Consider the following 25,511-nt stretch of genomic DNA (forward strand, 5'->3'; position numbering starts at 1 on the left):
CGAGTTGAAACAACACCATGTGTTTTAGAGCTTTTTTTCATGGTATGCTAAAGCTTGTAGAACTAAGAAATGTGTTAACTTATGAAATGAGATTTTGGGTGTGACACAACAGATAAAGTGAATGAAATGGAATATGGATAAGGCAGGAAGCAAACATAGAAACCCAAATTGAGGATATTGCAATTGATGATGAAATGAGATTGGATTCTATGACCTAGATGATATTTGATAGAAATAAAACAAATTGGAATGCTCAAATTCATCCATGATGGTAGAATCAGGCGTAAACACGAGTTTTAGATGGTTATGTGAGAAATTGTGATGAAAATAATGAAATTCTTGGAATGTAAGAATTTCGTGAGTATATGAAACTCATAATCATGAGTTGATACAAACAATATGATTTGAATGCAAGAACATGAATGAATGAGTGATCTGTAGTTGAATTTATGGAATAATTAGCCATAAGGGTATTTTGAGAAATCTATTGATAATCACACAATAAGTCTCATATAACAAGTGAATGAAATTCATGAACATGAATTGAGACTTTAGAGATGATAGTGAAACATAAACATGAAGGAATGGTAGCAAAGATCTTGCTCTAGTGATTGTTATGGCCCACATGAAATTTTGGAACATGGAATGAAATTGAGGATTCCAGGGTTAGATTGGGAATTTACAATAAGATTAATGGTGGTTTTATATGCTTGACAACTTACATATGAGCCTTCAATAATTTGGGAATTAACCTTATGAGTTTTTGAATGCTCAATTTAACAATTAGATACTTAATCTTTCTTTTGGAATTTGAGAACCAATATGTTCTTAAATGGTTTCAAGGAGCACGTAATGGATTAAGTGGCATGTCTTTGGATAATAAAATACATTCTAATCATGTGTGAGAACATAAATAAATGGTACAAAGTGATTTGAAAATGGGTCTTTAAGAACTATGCAAAGTAGGGTGTTATTTTGAGAAAAAAATGAGTTTTGGGTTTGTCGAGAAATGAAAACACGACCTTCGGAAGATCATACCTTAATTTCCACGGCACGTGGAAGTCTCTAGCTAATTGGAGATTTTCTTGTTTACTTCATAACTTTTACATACGGACTCGAATTTACGCACAATTTTTGCCTGCATTCATATTTTTTTATGAAGAATAGTTTAAAGCAATACAATTTAGTAATGGAACCCTTGAGGGGTATTTTGCTCATTTTAATGATTTATATCCATATATGGTGTAGGTGAGTACGTGTTGGCATTTTCCCACTTTGGGGTACATGGAAAATGATTTATATAATAATGAAATACTAACATTTTGATATATGAAATGTTTTGAAGTGAAAGTATTAAATGCTTTTGGAAAGAATGTTTTGAAAGAATGCCTTGAAGGCAAAAATGTTTTTGAAAGCAAAGAACGTTTTAGAAGAACGGATATTTCGAAAATGTGATTGAAATGTTTTGAAATGAGTATTTTGATAATAACGTACGAAATGAGTGAATCATGGAAAGTAATGATAAGGAATGGAAAGTAATGAAAATAATTTGAAAGTAATGAAATGAAAATTGGCCGAGCCATGATACCTTGTAAGAGGAACTAAAGGAATCTATCGGGGTGGCGCCTCCCCTTCACGAGATAGTTGTATGCCTTAGTGGATTGATTTGTTCTTTCCACCTTGGTGTAGACTTGGGAGTGTTTCCTTTATTGGACGTAGACCCTAAGTATAGACATGACAACGATTTAATACCAAAATTAGCCCTTAATGATAAAAGAAGAAGAAATATGGAAAGATGGCTTTTGAAATGAAATGAAAGTAAACGAAATGATAAGATATGATATGAATAGATATGTAATGATATTTATAACATGTATGAAAAGAGTTTTCCTTGAAAATGCTTGAAAATGTTTTATGGTCTAAAACTATGTTTTACAAAGATGAAATGTTTTTGATGAAAATGTGATAAATGTTTTGGGTCACAAACCCACGTAGCTCACGAGACATTATTGTCTTACGCATCTCTTTTAATGCAATGTATCTCAGGTTACAGTTAAGGAGAGAGGATGATAAATGAAAGATAAAGGTTACGAGATAGATAATGGAATGGAACTTCATAAGTTCTTTATTTATTGTATTGATGTAATCCTCTTTTTCTTGCTATGGTTTGTATGATGCTTAATGACAACATTCGATGTTTGTAAATGTTTTTGTAGGACCAAATTTTTATTAAATGTGGGTTGATTCCCAGATGTTTTAAAACCATAGAATTTTAAAGTTTGAAAAACATAGGGTATTATAGGGGTGGTAGCGGGTGGTTAAGGCGTGCGATGGTGATGGATAGTGGTGGAGATGGGTGGTAGTGGTGGGGGTGGGGGTGGTGGGTGGTAGTAAAGATGGGTGGTGTATGATGTAGGGTGGAGGTAGGTGCTGGTGGTAGATGGTGAGGGTAGTGATGGGTGTGTGGGTAGGGTGGTGGATGCGAGTGATGGTGATTGGTGGTAGTGATAGGTAGGTGGTGTTGGGGGTGGTATTTGGTCGTTGTGGCGGGTGGTGTTGGTGATGGTGGTTTGATTATAGTGGTGCTGGGTAGTAGGGGTGGTGGTGTTGGGTAGTAGGGGTGGTGGTGGTGGGTGGTAGTTGGTGATAGTGATGAGTGGTGGTGATGATAGGTGGTGGTGGTGGTGACGGGTGGTGGTGGTGGTGGCGATAGATGGTAGTGGGTGGTGGCGATGGGTGGTAGTGGTGGGTGGTGCTGATGGGTAGGTAGTAACGGGTGGTGGTGATGGGTGGTGGTGGTGGGTAAGCGGTGGTGGTTGGTGATGGTGGTGACAGTGGGTGGTGGTGGTGGTTGGTGCTGATAGGTGGTGGTGGTGGAGGATGGTGATGATGAATGGTGGTGGTGGTGGGTGGTGGTGATGAGTGGTGTTGGTGGCAGGTAATGATGATGGGTGGTGGTGGGGGTGGTGGAGGCAGGTGGTGGTGATGGGTGAGTGGGTGGTGGTTGGTGGTGGTCGTGATGGTGGGTGGTGAAGGTGGCGGGTGGTGATGATGGTAATAGGTAGTGGTGATGGTAGTGGGTGGTGGTGGGGGTGGTGGTGATGGGTGGGTGGGGGTGATAGGTGGGTAGTGGTGATGGTGGGTGGTGGTGGGGCATGGTGGTGGTTGGTGGTGGTGGGTGTTGGGGGTAATAGTCGCGGGTGATGGGTGGTGGTGGTTTGTAAAGGTGGGTGGTGCTGACAGGTGGTGGGTTGTAGGTTTTGGTGATGGATAGTTGGTAGTGGTGGTGGATGCTGGGTGGGTGGTGATGACAGGTGGTGGGTTGTAGGTTTTGGTGATGGATAGTTGGTAGTGGTGGTGGATGCTGGGTGGTGGTGAGTTGTGGTGGTACGTTGGTGATAGTTGGTGGCGATGAGTGGAGTTGGTTAATGAGTTTTTAATTGTTTTTAATTATTTTTTTGATTTTTATGAATATTATTTTGTAATTTTAATTAATAAAAATTATGTGGTCCAAAATTGTTTTCAAATGTTTTCGATTGAACGCTCCGTGTATATTATATATATATATATATATATATATATATATATATATATATATATATATATATATATATTATCTTATAAAACAAATCCCACTATTTCTAAAAATAGATTGAATAAAATAATAATATTTTTTTAAGACGTCCAAATCATTAAGCTAATTGTACAACTAATCACTAATAAAATAATATTAAAATTTAAACAAACTCCTATAAATCTTCTCTTCCAAGGTTTTGACCAGATCTTTTTTCATCCAAATAAATACTCAACACCTTATAATTTGGTCATTTCATGAATTTTCTTTATTTTTAATATGACATGTTTCCTAAAACAAGCTAATGATTGAATTGAAAATAATCATTCTCCATCAAAAAGAAATTAATTGTCGAAACAAACTATTTATCGTCCGCCGCATTGCGCGGGTAAACGGCTAGTATATATATATATATATATATATATATATATATATATATATATATATACACACACACACACACACACACACACACACACACACACACACACACACACACACGTGCTTTCATCCGTGATGGAGTCATATGACATTCAAAGCCTTCTCTTTGAGATAGGTAACAGACTCAACTGCTAGCCTTTCGAAATCTCTTTGTCGTATATATCCAAAATTGTTTTCAAATGTTTTCGATTGAACGCTCCTTTTATATATATATATATATATATATATATATATATATATATATATATATATATATATATATATATATATATATATATATATATATATATATATATATATATATATATATATATATATATATATATATATATATATATATAAACACAAACTTGATACGAAGGGAGGCCATGGATGTTAAAGGCAATAATGCACATAAAATAACACCTATATGAGAATAAAAACCACATTTGTTGTTTGATGAGATGACTTTGACTTTCATGAGCATGTGAAACTAAGATATATGGCTTATAATGAACATATTCTACGAGGAAATATAATATGAAATGACTGTTATTTGGAGACGCTACTCCTGGAAGTCAATGCATATAGAAATATAGAAAATGGATCGCTTCGTATTACAACATACTTCAATATTTTGAGATTTTATGAAGCCATGATTTAAAGTCTGTTATCTTTATCATGTTATTTGTGGTGATAGATGACAAAACTGGTAGTGTAAAGTACTACTAATATCTTAAATATGAATTGTAAAAACTATCACCAAGATATTGACGAATTTTTGATATAAAGTGATTTTGAAGATGGTATATAATTGTGTATATTTCGGGTGACCTTTTGATAGTTTGACTCATTTCCTTCTAGTACTTTATCAATTCCACAAATGAAAACATATAGCTCTAGGAACTCACTTTTATTGAAATAGGTTAAAAACTCATTCTACCGATTTGGGTTCAAAAACTACCATATATACAACTTTATTTTTATAAAGATTACCACAACTTGAATCGCTATTGGTGCCATTCTAATTGATCGTTAACATTGGTGTAGTATCTCACAAGCTGGATTCAGTTTGTAGAAATTAAGTATTGCATGTGGCATGTGCAATATTTAACAAAAAGCAGTATGAAGGGGTCTGAAAGATACCTTGAACTGAAGGTACTTAACTGTTACCTGATAGATTATATATGGAGATGCATGCATTCATTTAACTATATATATGGAGATTATCAGTGTCAATAAGCACCAATTGTCCAATTCAATACATAGATAACAATTCAGTAGACCTTTCCCTTACACTATTTAGAGTTCTAAGTCTGGGCTGCAATGGTTCAGTCGATGGTTTGTCATGTTACGCTGGTTGTCATGTTCATTCTGGTGGTTCTTGGTGAGGCACAAACTCCACCTGGAATTAACAACCCTAGTCATGCAACTTGTAAGGATCCGAGTTACAAAGAATGTCATAACTTGGTGCATGTTTGTCCTAAGTTTTGTCCAGATAGCTGCACTGTTAATTGTCAATCGTGCAAACCTGTTTGTGGTGGCGATATTGCATCATCACCGCCAGAGATAGAAACACCTCCCACTGTTACTCCTTCACCACCAGTGTCCACTTCTCCAACACCATCCGCACCACCTCCCACCACACCTTCACCTCCAACAGAGTCCACACCACCCACTACTCCTTCTCCACCAATAGAGCCTACACCTCCAAAACCAACACCATCATCACCACCTCCACCAACCCCTTCACCATCAACTCTCTCCTCATCACCACCTCCCACCACCCCTTCACCACCAACAAAATACACACCTCCGACACCAACACAATCTTCACCACCTACTACCACCCCTTCACAACCTACAGAGTCCACACCACCTACACCAACACCATCCACATCACCTCCCACTGCCCCATCACCACCAACGGAGTCCACACCTCTAGCACCAACACCATCCTCACCACCTCCCACAATACCTTCACCACCTACAAAGTCCACACCACCCACTACTCCTTCTCCACCAATAGACCTCACACCTCCTACACCAACACCTTCATCACCACCTCCAATAATCCCTTCACCACCAACTCCCTCCTCACCACCTCCCACCACCCCTTCACCACCAACAGAATACACACCTTAGCCATCAACACCATCTTCACCACCTCCTACCACCCCTTCACCACCAATAGAGTCCACACCTCCATCACCAACACCGTCCACACCTCTAGCACCAAAACCGTCGTCACCACCTCCCACAATACCTTCACCACCTACAGAATCCATACCACCCACTACTCCTTCTCCACCAATACACCCCACACCTCTAACACCAACACCGTCATCACCACCTCCACTAATCCCTTCACCACCAACTCCTTCGACACCACTTCCCACCACCCCTTCACCAACAAAATACATACCTCCGACACCAACACCATCTTCACCACCTCCTACCACCCCTTCACCACCAATAGAGTCCACACCTCCGATACCAACACCATCCACACCACCTTCCACTGCCCCATCACCACCAACGGAGTCTACACCTCCAACACCAACACCAACACCATCCTCACCACCTCCCACCATCCCTTCACCACCAACAGAGTCCACACCTCCAACACCAATACCATCCACACCACCTCCCACCACCCCTACACCACAAAAAGAGTGGACACCACCAACACCACGAACACCATCCATACCTGCACCTCCTACATGGTCTACTCCACCTTCTCAGCCAAAGAAAGTCAAGTGCAAAAATCACAACTACACAAAATGTTACACATTCGAGCATGTTTGCCCTGCTTCTTGTCCTGGTCAATCTGAAGTTGATTGTGTTAGTTGCAAGCCAGTTTGCAGTAAGTTCTTCATAACTCTATTTTTTCATTTTATTTCTAAATACTAAATATTTTGTTTTATGAAGAGTCACATTGACATTATCCAATAGATTTAATTCCGTCATTTACACATGCATGCTATGGTTAAATATTACATTAAGGTAGCATTTTATCTCATAAATGATTTATATCTATTTGGTAAATTACAGATTGTGATATGCCTGGAGCAGTGTGTCAAGATCCTCGTTTCATTGGTGGTGATGGCATCACTTTCTACTTCCATGGAAAGAGGGATAAAGATTTTTGCCTTGTTGCTGATAACAACCTCCACATCAATGGCCACTTCATTGGCAAGAGAAACAAAAACATGGGCAGAGACTTTACTTGGGTCCAATCTATTGGGGTTCTTTTTGATAACCACAAAGTACAAATCAGCGCGCAAAAGACTTCCTCTTGGGATGACACCATTGACCGTATCTCTGTTACATTTGATGGGGGAAAACATCTTTCTCCCAAAAAACGAAGGTGCCAAATGGCAATCTTCTACGACATCAATCACTAGGATTCATGACACCAACCATATCATTTTTGAAGTTGAAAACCTCTTCAGTATCACAGCCAAAGTGGTTCCAATAACAAAAGAAGAATCAAGAATCCATAAGTATGATATAACCAATGACGATTGCTTTGCCCATCTCAATCTGAAGTTCAAGTTCTTCTCCTTGAGTAATGAAGTGGACGGAGTTCTTGGGCAGACTTATAGGAATGACTATGTGAGCAAGGTGAAGATGGGGGTGTTAATGCCTGTGATGGGAGGATATAGCAAGTTTGTGAGTACCAATTCATTTGCAACTGATTGTTCTGTTGCTAAGTTTAAGGGTAGCCAGGAAGACGGTTCTTCATTGAACTTGCAGTTGCCAGGCTTGAGCTGCCAAAGCGGCATAGAAGGGCGAGGCGTCGTATGCAAGAGATAGACTTTTCTTGTTCTTGATATTACAATACTTATATTTTTACTACGTCTTTTGATGGTGTAATAAAGAATTAATAATAAAATGAAGGAACCTTTTCCAAGATAGCTAGAGTTTTCTTGATCTTGTTACTAGTTATTACAATACTTATACAACAATTCCAATTTCATACATATATACTAGAATTCCAATAGATACAAATTTATACACTCAAAGTATTAATCAAACCTAAATATCACATACTCATACTGTATACAATACGTTCAATTCCAATTTCCATTTCATTTTACACATGCAATACCACTTTCATATTCCAATTTCATACAATTAAACATAGAATACATCCAATTCCAGTTTAATACAAATATATACAAATCTAAATACAAAATCAAACAAATCATGCCCAACAAATTTCATCATTCATCATAGTAGGCATTTTCAAAGAATTATAAACATGAAATCAAACAAGATATATCAAATTTCACATTTTCATACAACAATATCCAACCAAAAAAAACAAAAAAAAAACTTACCTTTTTTGTGGCGGTGGGTGGTGTGGTGGCCAGAAGTAATAAGTCGGTAGTGGGCGGAAGTGGGAAGTCGACGTGGTCACCGGAAAACAATCGATATCAGAAAAAAACTGAAAAATAAAAAAACCTTACCCGGAACTTGACTGAACCTTTGAGCAACGAGACGAGCATTGTGACGCTCCATAGTCCCATCGGCTCGAGATTTGGTGCAAAACAACCACCTGCAATCCAAAATATTAGCGTGGGTAGGACGAGGAACAAGAGTCCACGTCTGATTATGATGAAGAGCCGCCATCTCGGAACACATCACTTCACACCATTTAGGATCACGCAAAGCAGTGGAATAGGATGAGGGAATATCAGCAGAAAAGACCTACGAAAACAAGCCATGAGAAGTTAAATGTTCCAAATCAGTACGGTATCGTGGTTTAAAAATCTCGGCTTTGGCATGCGTGGTCATCGGATGCGAAGGTGGGGGCGAACGGGAGGTCGGAGGCATATCAGGCTCGGAATCAGACATCGACCCAGACTCGAAGGTGGTTTCAGAAGGAGGACCAGTGGTCGGTTCAGAGTCATACCCGGAAGGCGACTCGAACTCGGGTTCCGGTGAAGTAGCAGTAAGGGATTCAGATGCAGGAGTCGCTACCGAGGGAGCTGGCGGATCCAAATCCGCACACACAGCACAAGGAGAAGGGGCAGCGAGTCCTGGGGTACTTGGAGAGGCCGGGACAGCGTCATCGGGGACTAGAACGGTGGGGCGTTGATCGCCAAGAAATGTGTGTAAGGTTAAGGACCCAATAGGAGCATTTGTGTGGGTGTCACGAAACGGGAAGCACTCTTCATCAAACCGAGCATGGTGGGTAACAAAAACCCGTGTCAAAACCCGATTGACACACAAGTAGCCTTTATATTGAGTGTGATAACCCATAAAAACACAAGTTATGCTCCACGGAGAAAGCTTATGGTCCACATAGTCACAGAAATATGGATAGACTTGACACCAAAAAATGCAAAAATTCTCATAAGATGGCACCCGTCCGAATAAGACCTCAAATGGGGATTTCATGGACAACACCTCGTGGGGAGACGATTAATAACATACACGGCGGAGCTAAAAGCATGATCCCAATAAGAAATTTGAATGTGAGTGTGAAACATCATGGCGAGGCCTGTCTCCACAATGTGACGATGTTTGTGTTCAACCCACCCATTTTGTTGGGGGGGTATACAGGCATGAGATGCGATGAAATATACCATGTTTATTTAATAACGCCTCTACTTTATTATTTAGAAATTCCGTACCCCCGTCACTTTGAAAAACTTTAATTTTGGTAGAGAATGGAGTCTCTAAAAAGGCGATAAATATCTCGAAAATGCTAAAAAAAATTCGATTTAGACTTGAGCGGGTAAAGCGATGTAAACTGGGAGAAATCATCCAAAAAGGTGACATAATATCGGTATGATGCAACCGAATCAACCGGGGAAGGACCCCAAATATTACAATGGATCAAATCTAAAACATGGTCATCACGTTGGTCATTATTGTCAAAAGGCAACCAATGAGACTTAGCAAGTTGGCAAAGAGAACAAGTAACCGGTTTAGGTAAAATAGAAGAAACCAACACATGACCAAGTTTATTAATATAGAAATAACATCAAAAGACACATTCCCTAAACGTGAGTGCCATAATTCAATAGACGCCCTGGGTCAATTCTTAGCAAAAAAATGCACAAGCCACTAATTTATTTGTAAGAACATAAAGCCCCCGATCACACATTGCTTGAGACAGAACTTGTTTCGTTGCCTGATCCTGAATGTAAAACAAATGGTTGGAGAAAAGCACATCCACGTTGTTATCATATGTTAACTTGCTAATAGACAATAATTTTTTAGTAAGACGAGGGACCACCAAAATTTCCCGCAATCGAATACCATTGGGAAGGAAGGAAGTCCCAATAGTAGTAATGGGAAGAGTATTACCATTACCGAAATGAACTGATCTATCACCAACAAAAGGGTGGGGTTTAGTGACCGAGCTCGAAGAAGAAACCATGTGGTCCGAGGCACCAGAATCAACATACCAATACGGGCCGGGTGGGGTCACACGACAATTTGCAAAGAAGGCTTTGGCTAAATCGGATTCACTAGGGGCGGACTTAGAAGCAACTGTCGGAAGTTGTAAACAAGCATTAGCAAAATGACAGTTTTGTCGGCATAGTTGGCATGTAACACCGTAAATTTCAAAACAATTTTTCGCATTTTATAAAAACATAATTCATTCATTATTTATAAAAAACATCATTGTTTAAAACTCAATTCATAACATATATCAATCCCAAGATCTCATAACATAAAAATCCCGTGTGTGTACCGATCAAGTCGGCGCCTTCCCGCGATCCTCACTAGTACCTGAAACACATAACACGAAACACTGTAAGCACAAAGCTTAGTGAGTTCCCCAAAATACCATATATAACACATATTAGCCACTCGAGGCTAAAAATATGTGGGTCTGTGCACCCAAACTCTGTGAACCCTCAGGTTCTATCTCTGTGAACCTTCATGATCTAACTCTGTAAACATGCACATCATAAATCACATAGAATAATGCAGTGCAACACATAACAAATATACAACATACAAACACTGTATCACACAACTCCGATTACCTACTCAAGGTAAAGTATAGTGAGAAGACTCACCTCGGATATCTCAGTAAATCTCTGACTCGGTAAACTCTGGTCTAGCCCCTGCCTAATCACATGAAATAAATACTCTAATTAATACAACCCTCAGGGTTAGGCTAATCTCTCTCTCTCTCTATACATCCTCTAGGAAGGGTAAAAGACTATCCTACCCTTCCGATGACTCTAAGGTCCAAACATTGACTAACCCTAAAAGTCAACGAAGTCAACGGTCAAGCTTGACCAAACTCGCCGAGTGCACAAGTGTGACTCGGCGAGTCCACACATTTTCTTCACTCTCCTAGTCCTTATTCGACTTACTGAGTCAATCCTCAACTCTGCAAATCATCACTGATCACAATCTATGAAATGTACCGACCCAACTCGCCAAGTCCGGCTCCTAACTCGGCGAGTACCATTGGGCACTCTGTCCTCTAGATTCCCTCTGACTCACCGAGTCACTTCCCCAACTCAGTGAGTCACCAACTGTGTGATTATCGGGAAAACCCTCGTCCTACTCATCGAGTCGGCTATTGGACTCGGCGAGTTCATGCCATGCTCAAGCTGAACTGACCTCCTGAGGTCAGATCCGCTCCTCTAAACCGTAGATCTAGCTTCCCAAAGCATTATAATCACGTAAAGCTAACATCTTGGTGCTCATGCAAAGGCTCAAAGGCCTTATCTGAGGATATGACCTCTAAAATGAAATCCAAAGCTCATAACCCCCATTAACACTCATAAAGCTCAAGGGAAAAGGGCTTATGGACCTCTTTGGGTCCAGATCTACAGCACCAACACGAGAGGGGACCAATTACTCCATATAACCATCCTCTAAAGGGGCTAAAAAGCCCTAACTCTAAGAATTACACCATAAACTGAAGAAGGGTCGAATGAATACCTCAAAATGAAGTCTCTGAGCCCTGGATTCACTGGAATAGCACCCTCTTCAGCCACCTCTTGTCTTGGTCCTATTCTATTTGCAAAAACACTAGCAATGATTAAGAAATGGCTCCTTTCCTCTCACAGACGCTCTAGCTCACTTAGGGTTTCTCTCTGGGGTCTGGTAGCCGCAAATGACGGCCATAAGGCCCCTTAAATAGGCCCCAAACCCAAGGAATTAGGGTTTCATTAAACAACGTGGACTCGCCGAGTCCAGCTATCCACTCGGATAATGATTTGCGTCTCTACTCGGCGAGTCTACGCATCAACTCGCCGAGTTTTTCCACAAAACTTGAAATTCAACTAATAAATATAATACCTGAAATTCCGGATGTTACATGGCAATGGGGTGGCCGGAGGCCACGACCATGACCACCACGAGGACTACCACGGCCATCAGAGTCACCACCCCGACCCTGACTAGAAGAAACCGAGGCAGCAGCCCCGATGGGCGCTGATTTAGCAGTGAAGGCGACGGTGGGTAAGGAGATCATGTAGATGGATTTCATGAAGAGCTCATGACCTCCGGCTTGAGCAAGGAGGTCCTGAAAAGTGTGAGTGAACCGAGAGGTCCGAACCCCAATGGAAAAAGCCTCAAAAGCGCCGCCAAGGCCACATAAGAACTAATGATTTTTATCAGATTCGTCAACGGCTTGCCCGATAACCGGAAATTGATCACAAATCGCCTTAAATTTCTGTCCATATTCAGAGACGGTGGAGATGTCGACGTTGATCACAAAGATTTTGTACCAATTCCATGGAAGAGTTCCATAGGCAGATTCAAAAGCGGTCCATATAGCATGAGTGGAAGAGAGTCCTACGACCTCAGAAAATGCTTCTTCCGTGTGGGAGACTTGAAGAAGGATAACGGCCCGTTGATCTGCGACATGCCATTCCACAAAAGCAGGGTTCTCAACCTACTTTTCCTCAACCAAATGGTGGGAAAGAGGGGTTGTGGAGGAGCCATCAACGTGAGCAAGGAAATGTTGATAGGTAAGGAGGGGAAGCAGGGGTGGACCCATAATTTTTTCGAAGAGGGGGCAAAAAATAATTTAATTTCCTTTGTGGGGGCAAAAAAAAAATTTAAGAGTAAAAATATGTTATTTTGAAAAGGCAAAATAATTTTTTTTTTAAAATATACCTATTTTGTATTATTAGTATTTTTTGTTATGGGGGGAAGTGCCCCCACTGCCCCCATTGTAGGTCCACCTATGAGGGGAAGGGAGGGGTTGTTGGCTTGATACCATGAAATAATGAGCTTTCCACACCAAGAGGCATGGGGGTTATCTTTTATATATGTATATATATATATATATATATATATATATATATATATATATATATATATATATATATATATATATAGAGAGAGAGAGAGAGAGAGAGAGAGAGAGAGCTGGGTTCAAATATGGATTGATATCTATTGTGCGCACGTATGGACAATGTTATTCTGTGAGAATAACAAAGAAAATATGTTGTTTGATAATATAAATACGTTCAGTCTTACATAACTATGGTCATTAACACACACATTCTTACTAATTAAATCGTCTATAAAGCTATTATAGACTTTTTATTATTATTCTTATTCTGCCAGAATGTTTATTGAGCTGTATTCTATCAGAATTAAAATGAGTGAAAAACGATGTATGAGAACAAAAATTAATAAGAATTAGTGAGAATGCATGAAAATGACGATATTTTTGTAAGGTCAAACGTATTCGCATTATTAAACAACTTACTCTCTTACTAACTCTCATAGAATAGCACTGTCCACACGTCCCCACAATAATTGTTCATCCACATTATAACCTAGCTATATATATATATATATATATATATATATATATATATATATATATATATATATATATATATATATATATAATTAATAAAGATACATATAAACCCCTCAAGTATACAACAATGAATAAAAGACTATACAAATAAAGAGCTAGTCTAATACTTATAAACTATCCCATTCACAAGTTGAAGCATGTGATCTGTGTCTGTCCTCTCGATCCCTCTAGCTCTTTGCTATATATATTGGTTGTTTCCTTGAATGGAATTGTTGTTAAAAAAAACGAGTTGAAGCATGTGAGAATTGAACATAAGACAACCATTTGAAATGCTTTTTTTCATGTCGTTTTGAAGTTGTGCACACTAAGGTGGAATTTTAAGAAGCTTAGAGATGAGATCCAGATGATGATAATTTCAATTCTACAGCTTTTGTTACAAGATAGGTGTTATAACATTTATGTTGTTAAGACGAAAACCATGATTTAATTTTATATCTCACATTGTTGATATTAATTACAACTTAAAACTACGAAATAAAATGTGAATATTTAATTTTGATAATTTTTATTTTACTACAACAATACCGACTATCAAAAAGAGACGAATTAGTGATGAATGTAGCATAAAAACATTGGTAATAGTTATTGAAGGTTCTTGATTAATATTGACATAAAGTGGTTTGAAAATGGTAAAAAAACATTGAAAGTTAATAAGATCTCGTAAGACATTATCACTAAAGCATTTTAAGTACGAAAGTTGTAAAAAATGAATGAGAATAAATAAACTTTGTGTATATGTGATAAATGAAAACTTATATACTATTTTAGAATCAGATGTTCAATATTTTCATACGTACTCAATTCTCTTATTTATCCTCATACTCACTAAATCATGATAAATGTCAAAATCAAAGGATGATATTGAAAAAAGAAATGATGCATTAAACATATCAATCACAAAAAAAAAATGATGCATTAAACATATCAATCACTAAATATTCCTTTTAGAATGTATTTAAAAATAAAAGTTTATGAAGTCTCGTAAGAAAAATAATAGTAACGTATGCATTTAATGTTGTAAAATAATGAAACGTCGGTGGAGTACGAGTCTCATGTAGGCTCCCAATCGTGATCAATGATTCCATTAGAAACAAAGTAGTTACCTTCTTCTTCACAAACTTTCCCGAAGATTGCACAAAATCCATCTTGTGGAAAACTTTTTAGAGGGATTGGGAACATCGTTGATGTTTTCATAACTAGGAAAATAAATTTATTAAAAAAAATCAGCTTCGTGAGATTCATGGGGTTGAGCAAGATATAATCATGATGTTTGAAGAGAAGTTGAATGCCATTTGGTTGGGATCCTTCAAGTTTCGCGTAATGTATATAAGTAACTTAAATGATGGGAGGGTTGATAAGAATTTGAAAAGTATCATTATAAAGCCTAAAAATTCGAGAAGCGTCATGATGATGAAAGAAAGGAAGGAGGGGTGACTTATGCCGACGGGCTTAAAAGAAACTATAAAAAAACATAGTGACAATGATGTTTAGGACAAGGGCGGAGCTTCAAAGAAACTCATGCCGATGATTAACAACCACACATACTCCGACAAAAAATTAAGTGAAATATGTGTTCGGGGCGAAGTTAAATCATCCGACTTGTCGAAAAATATGTATGAGTTCATAGTGGCTTAAGGAATTCATGATGTGTCAATTTCGTATATAAGGCGTATATTTGTTATGCTAGAACTTCAATGTAAAGAACATGAATTAAACTAAAATAGGAATGTGTTCAAGACTTGGAACAACTGGTTCATAAGCTTGGTGGAATGGATGACGAAATTCTAGTAAAATCAAGTTTGGTATGTAAAGATAGGAATGCCTCCTTATTGGTCTTTGGAAGACCTTTATGTGTTAGAGTATATGTATGTATAGTTGTATTGGGCTCTCCTAGAACCCATCGTTTTTGTTTAACGTACAACCTCTTTCCCTTGTTTGTATTTTGTATAAATGTTTGTATTATTCGTGGCAATCAGATTACAAGATTAACAAGGTATCAGTATCTTATCCGTATTTCCTTACTATATAATCTTTTTTTACCTAATCTCCTTTTGACCTATTCTATTTGAATGTCCTCTGCCCCTCGGCCACCATAACTGAAAATCAACCACAAACGCGATCACCAAAGTGTTCCAGATCACTAACATCAAAAAGTTGCATACCTCTTATCCTCGACCTCGATATCACCCGTTTTGCTTCAAATGTTGCTCACAAATGATGTTTGGCCAGCGACATGTGGATCCGCCTTCAAAACCTTTTTTTCTTTAAAAAAGAAGTGAAGGAAACTCAAGCCGATAACGAGTTCCATGTTATCACCGTGGGAGACCTCAACATGAACAATTACTTCTCTAAGATCAAGACTCACTACAAGGAAAAAGGCAATTAGCGGCGACAAAAGTCGCCGCTAAAGGGTCTCATTGTCGCCGGTAATGATAATAGCGGCGACACGCCACCGGTAATCTCTGCTACTACTTCGTCGTTATTAATCAACTTGTCGCCGCTAATGAGTATGTCGCTGCTAAAGACTAGAGTCGCTGCTAATGACATAGTTGCCAGTAATGATGAAGTCGCCGGTAATAACAATTTTTATTTTTTAATAATTTTTTTTTAATCATCGATTTTGGTTGCCGGTAATAGTGTCGTCGGAAAAATTGGTCTCGACCGGAAAATACCCTCACCCATAAACCCAAAGACAAAACCACCAAAACCATTGAAATTGAAAAATAATTTGCAATTAATCATCAAATGGAGCTAGAAATCGAAGTTAACGTAGAAAGACAAAGAGATATAAGAACTTCAAGTTACCTTTTTTCCCGAGATGGAGCTAGAAATCATGAGTTAACCCGTTTAATTGAAACCCTAAACACCTTTGATCCCTAATCTCACAATGTGGGGAGATTTCTTGTTGGAATCGCTGGAATCGATCGCAGAAAATGGGGCAAGAAGGAGCAGCAACGTTTTGAGCGAACACAGGAAGCAAAAGAGTAGAATGCATCCGTTTTTTTTTTTTTATCTGCGATAGCCTTCAGCGGCGACAGGGACGGATCTTCATTAGGACATGGGGGGCTGTGCCCCCCCCCCCCCCCTGTTTTTTTTTTTCAGAGCTAGTCCCTTTACTTTAAATTTTTTTACATATTAGACCTTAAACTAAAAAATTTGACTGTGGCCCCCCCTATTCTCCACTTTTTCTATGTATTTTACTTTCGGCCCCCCAACTCGAATGTTCAAGCTCCGTCACTGAGCGGCGACTATGTAGGCTTTACCGGTGACACACGTTAACATCGACGACTATCTAGAGGGAAGGGTACCACATTTTTTTTAGACCACTACTAGCAGCGACTTTTTCGACTTTTAGCGTCGACAAAATGTCGCCGGTATTGGTTTTGTGCGGATAAAAGGCCCAATCGTTGGATTAGATACTCGATCGAACGGCCGAGGTCTATCAGAAGTGGATAACATGGATTCGGGTGAAAAGTGTTTAGCGACGACACAATTACCAACGACATAGGCTTTTAGCGGCGACTCTACCATTTTTCACTGCTAAAAGCTTGTGTCGCCGATAAAGGCTTGGTTTCTTGTAGTGACTATGGCCGAAAATCAACCATATACACGATTAACAAAGTTTTCCATATCACTAACATCAAAAGTCGCATACCTCTTTTCTGGATTTTAGGGGATATGTAATTCTATTAAATTAGAAAACCAGCTATTTAAAAATTAATTCAATTACAATTCTAACGTAATTTGTAAACATAACTGATTTTATTCTGTTAGAATGATGTTCTGTGAGAATGACAACCATATACTACTAAAGAATCTTGTATCTTGAAAGCTTGTGGTTTTGTCTAGTAAAGAATCTTGTATCTTGAAAGCTTGTGGTTTTGTCGAGTAAAAAGGAATATGAGATAATTCTTTGCTTATTCTCCCATAATGAGATGAACAACATAATATTATAATAGTAAAATGTTAATATATATTTTTTTAGAATCTGTTTACACTTTTATTCTAATGAACTTAAAATACAAGTAAGAACTAAAATCAAAACTAATGAACTTAAAATACAAGTAAGAACTAAAATCAAACGAACAAAAATCTTAAAAAATATTCTTAATTTTTTTTTTTGTAAGAATCCCTTTTCTTTTCAAATAAAAAAATAACAATGGAAAAAAACCATAATCAATTTATCCCATAACAATTGTATCTCCTACTTATGGCACACAATTTTTGGATTTCTACATATAATAGAATTTTCATCAGATGAACTTGAATCTTAGTTTCCGATTAAGGTGGGATGAAACTGAAGATGATAATCAAAAAACTGAAATGGAAAAAGACAAACCCGAAGCTTAGGGTTCCATCAACGACTGTGATGAGGATGTTAGCAGGCGACAACGACAACAACTATTTGATGATGGTTGCGAAGTTTGATGGAACTGTTGATAGAGATGGTATGATGGCATTAGTTTCCGTTGACAACTTAGGGTTTCAGCAACTGTGATGAAGTTGGCGAAGGGGACAAACTCACACGATTGTGGGTGTGTTAGGATCAAGAAAGAGATGGTATGGGGTTAAACAATCGACCCGATGTGTTTTATATGTGAAAGACAGCGATGATATTTGTCATAAGTGAATACCCTTAGATTATAATTAAAATTATCATTATACCCTTAGATTATTAGTTTAATTTTTCTTAAAATTTGATTGGTTCTTACGTCCATATGATAGATAGTTAGAATACATGAAACCTCTCTCTCTTTCTCTCCCCATATATATATATATATATATATATATATATATATATATATATATATATATATATATATATATATATATATATATATATATATATATATATATCTATGGAAGGGTTATTTGGAAAATAAAAAAACCCCTAAAAATCATAAAAATGCATAAAAAAAATACTTAGAGATCACAAAACTTTTTTTTGAAAAAATCGCAGCTTTTTATACAAAATCGGTGAAAAAAATTTTGATTTTTTTTTTACAATATATATATATATATATATATATATATATATATATATATATATATATATATATATATATATATTGACTTTTTATTTTTTTTCAGCGAACTTTAACAAAAACCTGCGATTTTTTAAAAAAAAAATTCAAAATTTTCTTTTTGTGATCTCTAAGTATTTTTTTTATGTATTTTTATGATTTTTAGGGTTTTTTTTTGTTTTCCATAGAACCTAAACCTATATATATATATATATATATATATATATATATATATATATATATATATATATATATATAAGTAGGTTCCTTTGAGATTCTAAAAAAAAAGAGATTTTGAGGTTAAACCTCAGTCACACATTTCTGATCTACCGCTTTAGTACTCCGGTGTATCGGCTTGACGGGATAGGTATATTCATATATGATTATGCAATGCCACCACCTCCATTCTCCCACACCGCCTTCACAACCAACACACCAGCCACCACCCATCACCACCACTACCATCTTCACCATCAACCGACTGCAGGACTACCATCTCCATCACCTCTGCCATGACCACCTTTTCTGTCACCAACCACCATAATGATATATGGCTAGTAAACCTTAGAAATGCCAACTCATTCTGTTTCAATAATTGAAAAATGTTAATATTCGTTGTGGTATTTCATAGCTTAAATGTTGATCTTGATGGCATGGACCTCAAATTGTGAGTATCACTTTATATTGTCAAGTTTTATGTGTCATTGTAATTCCATTTATATCAAGATGTTATCTTTTGAAAAATCTACCCAACTATAGCGTCGTACTTTCAAAGTTGAATGGTGTAATAAGAAAAAACAAAAGTAGGATGCTATGATAATCAAACCAACTCAAATACATTGCTATTTTTGAATTAACCAGATGTACTCTTTGTAATAAGGAATTAATTAGTTAGTATGAGAATCATTTGTCAATATAATGTCTAAATAAGAAACGTGAATAAGAAAAGTAACCGAAAGTATAATGCTCTAATTTCGTAGATTATTTTATATAGCCTTAAAAACAAATGATAGAGGTGCTCAGGTGCAACGCTGTAATAGAAAGAATGAATGTAAGGCAATATAATACATAAATCAATGAAAGTTTATTATTTTTTCTTGAATTTACCCATGTATTAAATTCTTAAAATTGAAATAACGTCCACATGTATCATTAAAATTGCAAGAGGTGTCATTTAAAGAAGGAATAAAAGCCATATGATCTTTATGGAACTCTTCGAGCATGTATATATTATTTGGTTAAAAGAATTTGACCTACTTTTATATTATTATTTTGTCATTTTTTGAGGGTACTCCAAAGGGAGGGAGAGTGATTCCTTTGCCTTAAACTCAACCGTGTTGAAGTTCCAGATTTCAAGCACTTTTCTGAAACATAAATAATGTTCTTGCAACATGATAGATATATTTATTATAAATAGAGTACTTCATTTTTACCAACAATAGCAATGTGTGATACATATCTTTATTGATAATAGCAATGCACTTTCATTTCTTTACTTTGATTAACTTCCATGGATCGTGCTAATTTGTACGGGCTTTAGAACGTATATATATATATATATATATATATATATATATATATATATATATATATATATATATATATATATATATATATATATATATATATATATATATATATATATATATATATATATATATATATAAGTTCAGATTCATTTGAGACTATTCTAATTTTATGAGACCGTGAGACCAAATCTAAAAATAATTTTAAAATGCAAAATAAATAGAAAAATCCAAAAATTCTTTTTTTAAATATTATTTTCGGAACTTGAATTAACTAAAAATAAATAAATAAATAAATAAAATATCCCACTTTTTTTTTTTAAAATACGTGAAATATTCTAATAGAATATTACATTGTACATATATTTCTAAAAAATAATTTTAAAATGTAAAATAAATGGAAAAATCCAAAAAAAAAATTTAAATATTATTTTCGGAACTTGAATTAACTAAAAAAAATAAAAAAAAATAAAAAAATGCGTCTTACGGTCTCACAAAATTAGGCCGTCATAAATGAACCTAACCCTATATATATATATATATATATATATATATATATATATATATATATATATATATATATAGAGAGAGAGAGAGAGAGAGAGAGAGAGAGAGAGAGAGAGAGAGAGAGAGAGACTTTGTTCTTTGTTATACGAACTTTTAGATCTCGGATAATATAAGTTTTGAGTGATATAAGTGTGAGGTATTCCCTATGTAAAAGTAAAAAAGTCAATAAAAGTATAGCTTGTATTTTTGTAGTCATTCACCGTGATGAGTAGGTGACATTTAAGATGCCAACAAACATTATGATCAATATAATATGGGATGGCCGGTTCTTGGAGACACTACTAATAAAAGTCAATGCATAGAGAAAAAGGGTATCTTTATACTATAAGTTACTTCAATTTATTGATAGTTTTTGGAAGCCTCGGTTTTAATTCATCTTATGTTACTTTTACTTATTTTTCGGATGACATTTAATTCTTTCTCTTCAAGTAATGTATGGTAAAGGTGACAAAGAGGATGGATGCAGCTACATCCGTTTAATCAACACTTCAACACTTTTCTCCCGTTTCATCATTTAACTAATTTTTTTAGAAGACTTCACATTAAACCCTACTCTTAAACCATATTTGAACCATCAACCTGTTATTGAAATTTCCCCATTAACCTATCTATCCGGATTCACAGAGTACAATATATCTTTATTTGTAATAGGATTAGAATACAAAATTTGTTTACATGGAGTGTTTCCTGTGTTAATTATGTCCCCAAGGTTAATTTAAGATGGGGAACACCCGAACATCACCAAAAAAGTGGCTTTCCATTGTCAATTCTACCATTTATTTCCCTTTTCACCATCCTTGTTGTCATCGCTAATACTAATCGTTTTTTTTTTACTGAATGGTATGTTGCGATGCAAGCTGAGTCACAATTGGTGCCCTCCTATATGCTGGTTAACATTGGTGGAGTATTCCACAAGCTGGATTCTATTTTTACAAAGTGTTGCATGTGCCAAGGGATGCCAAATTTACACTAAAAGCAATATGATGGGGTTGTAAGATACCTTGAGGCTTGAACTGAACGTACTTAACTATTACATTACTGGTTTTAATTTGGAGGTTCATGGTTTCTTTTGACTATAAATAGAGAGACAGGGAGTGTCAATAAGCACCAATTCAATATATAGATAAGATAACAATTGAGTATAACTTTTTACAACATAGCAGTTCAAAATTTTTCGAGTTTCTTCTAGTCTGGGCTGCAATGGCTCAGTCGATGGTTTGTCATGTTATGTTAGTTGTGATATTCATACTGGTGGCTCTTGCTGAGGCACAAACTCCACCAGGAATTAACAACCCTAGCCATGCAACTTGTAAGGACCCGAGTTACAAAGAATGTCATAATTTGGTGCATGTTTGTCCTAAGTTTTGTCCAGATAGCTGCACTGTTAATTGTCAATCGTGCAAACCTGTTTGTGGTGGCGACATTGCACCATCACCACCAGTGTACACACCTCCAACACCAACATTGAAACCCCCAACACCATCGTCACCACCTCCCACCACACCTTCACCACCAACAGCGTCCACACCACCAACCTCTCCTTCTCCACCGATAGAGCCCACACCTCCAACACCAACACCGTCATCATCACCACCTCCACCAACCCCTTCACCACCAACTCCCTCCTCACCACCTCCAACCACCCCTTCTCCACCAACAGAATACACACCTACGACACCAACACCATCCTCACCACCCCACACCACCACCCCTTCATCACCAACAGAGTCCACACCACCAACACCAACAACATCCATACCACCACCCACCACCCCTTCACCACCAATAGAGTCCACACCTCCAACATCAACGCCATCCACACCACCTCCCACCACCCCTTCACCACCGATATCCACAACTCCAACACCAACACCATCCTCACCAACTCCCACATCCCTTTCACCACCACCAGAGTCCACACCTACAACACCAACTTCATCCACACCATCTCCCACCACCCCTTCACCACCGACATCCACAACTCCAACACCAACACCATCCTCACCAGCTCCCACCTACCCTTCACCACCAATAGAGTCCACACCTACAACACCAAGTCCATCCACTCCACCTCCCACCACCCCTTCACCAACAACAGGGTCCACACCTCCAGCACAAACACCATCCACACCACCTCCCACCACCCCTTCACCAACAACAGGGTCCACACCTCCAACACCAACACCATCCTCACACGTGCCTCCTACATGGTCTGCTCCACCTTCTAAAACAAAAAAAGTTAAATGCAAAAACCAAAACTACCCAAATTGCTACGCCTCCGAACATGTCTGCCCTGCTTCTTGTCCTGGTCAATGTGAAGTTGATTGTGTTACTTGCAAGCCAGTTTGCAGTAAGTTATTCATAACTCTCATTTTTCATTTTATTTATAAATACTAAAAAAATCATGTATGTGAAGATTCACATTGACATCAAATTATTGAGGTTTAATTCCATCATTTACAAATGCATGCTTTATGGTTAAATATTAGGTTAACACAACTATCATTTGATCTCTAAGTGCTTCTATATTTGTCTTGTACAGATTGTGATATGCCTGGAGCAGTGTGTCAAGATCCTCGTTTCATTGGTGGTGATGGCATCACTTTCTACTTCCATGGAAAGAAGGATCAAGATTTCTGCCTTGTTGCCGATAACAACCTCCACATCAATGGCCACTTCATTGGCAAGAGAAACAGAAACATGGGGAGAGACTTTACTTGGGTCCAATCTATTGGGATTCTTTTCGACAACCACAAAGTACAACTCAGTGCGCAAAAGACTTCTTCTTGGGATGACACCATTGATCGAATCTCTGTTACATTTGATGGGGAAAACATCTTTCTCCCAAAAACCGAAGGTGCCAAATGGCAATCTTCTACGACATCAATCACTAGGATTGATGACAACAATCATATCATTGTTGAAGTTGAAAACCTCTTCAGGATCACAGCCAAAGTGGTTCCCATAACAAAAGAAGAATCAAGAATCCATAAGTATGATATAACCAGTGACGATTGCTTTGCCCATCTCGATCTGAAGTTCAAGTTCTTCTCCTTGAGTAACGAAGTGGATGGAGTTCTTGGACAAACTTATAGGAATGACTATGTGAGCAAGGTGAAGATGGGGGTATTAATGTCTGTGATGGGAGGAGATAGTAAGTTTGTGAGTACCAATTCATTTGCAACTGATTGTTCTGTTGCTAAATTTAAGGGTAGCCAGGAAGACAGTTCTTCGTTGAACTTGCAGTTGCCAAGCTTGAGTTGCCAAAGCGGTATAGAAGGGCGAGGCGTCGTATGCAAGAGATAGACTTTTCTTGTTCTTGATATTACAATACTTATATATTTACTATGTCGTTTGATGGTGTAATAAAAAATTAATAATAAAATGAAGGAACCTTTTCCAAGATAGCTAGACTTTTCTTGATCTTGTTACTAATTATTACAATACTTATACAACAATTCAATTCCAATTTCCAATACAATATTTTTATACACTCAAAGTATTAATTAAACCTAAGTATCACATACTCATACTACATACTGATACTGTATACAATAAATTCAATTCCAATTTCCATTTCATTTTACACGTACAATACCACTTTCATATTCCAATTTCATACAATTAAACATAGATTACATCCAAATCCAGTTTCATACAAATAAATACAAATCTAAATACAAAATCAAACAATCATGCCCAACAAATTTCATCATTCATCATAGTAGGCATTTTCAAAGAATTATAAACATGAAATCAAACAAGATATATCAAATTTCACATTTTCATACAACAATATCCAACCAAAAAAAACAATAGAAAAAAAAACTTACCTTTTTTGTGGCGGTGGGTGGTGTGGTGGCCAGAAGTAGTAAGTCGCTAATGGGTGGAAGTGGGAAGTCGACGTGGTCACTGGAAAACAATCAATATTAAGAAAAAAAAAACGGAAAAAAACCCTTACCTGTAACTATGGTGGACGGGCGTCGCAATAGACGTCGTCGCAGGTGGTCAAACCTCCGGTGTCGTCGGCGGTGAAGACGAGTGGCCGGAGGTACTCTGGACGGAAATTCGTCGAGAGAGAGAGAGAGAGAGAGAGAGAGAGAGAGAGAGAGAGAGAGAGAGAGAGAGAGAGAGAGAGAGAGAGAGAGAGAGAGAGAGAGAGAGAGAGAGAGAGAGAGAGAGAGAGAGAGAGAGAGAGAGAGAGCTTTTGGTGTGGCGCTGCAACTGAGAGAGGGTCGAACGAAGCAGATAAGTTAAAACCCTATACCGACGACATGTCGTCGATATAGAGTTAAGTCACAAGACGTCGAATAATCTTTTCGTAAATAAAAAATAAAATAAATAAGAATATATTTACCGATGACAAGTCGTCGAAACTGAGTATCACACGGATCACTATCATTCTATACCGACGACTTGTCGTCGAGATAGCCCATGAAAACTGACGTCGTTTCTATTTTCTGTAAAATGAAATATAAATAAATAAAACTACATTTGGCGTAAGCTATACTATATAGTCTACAAAATTTTGAGGAAACCGTGTAAACACTTTTCTTTCCCGCCTAAGGTATACC

At 37.3% G+C, this 25,511-nt stretch overlaps 1 protein-coding gene and 1 pseudogene across 1 annotated transcript; both read left to right on the plus strand.

Annotated features, from left to right (window-relative positions):
• The first annotated feature begins 5,320 nt into the window (after window positions 1-5,320).
• On the plus strand, window positions 5,321-8,430 carry LOC111900118 (COPII coat assembly protein sec16-like; annotated as a pseudogene).
• Window positions 8,431-21,816: 13,386 nt separating this feature from the next.
• LOC128127056 (vegetative cell wall protein gp1-like) lies at window positions 21,817-24,342 on the plus strand. Its single transcript, XM_052765307.1, has 2 exons — window positions 21,817-23,287; window positions 23,480-24,342. Exons 1-2 carry the CDS (start codon window positions 22,138-22,140, stop codon window positions 24,241-24,243), a joined length of 1,914 nt encoding a protein of 637 aa, XP_052621267.1. The 5' UTR covers window positions 21,817-22,137; the 3' UTR covers window positions 24,244-24,342.
• The last annotated feature ends 1,169 nt before the right edge of the window (window positions 24,343-25,511 follow it).

The sequence above is a fragment of the Lactuca sativa genome, chromosome 7 (assembly GCF_002870075.4).
Source record: "Lactuca sativa cultivar Salinas chromosome 7, Lsat_Salinas_v11, whole genome shotgun sequence".
In the NCBI taxonomy this organism is placed as follows: domain Eukaryota; kingdom Viridiplantae; phylum Streptophyta; class Magnoliopsida; order Asterales; family Asteraceae; genus Lactuca; species Lactuca sativa.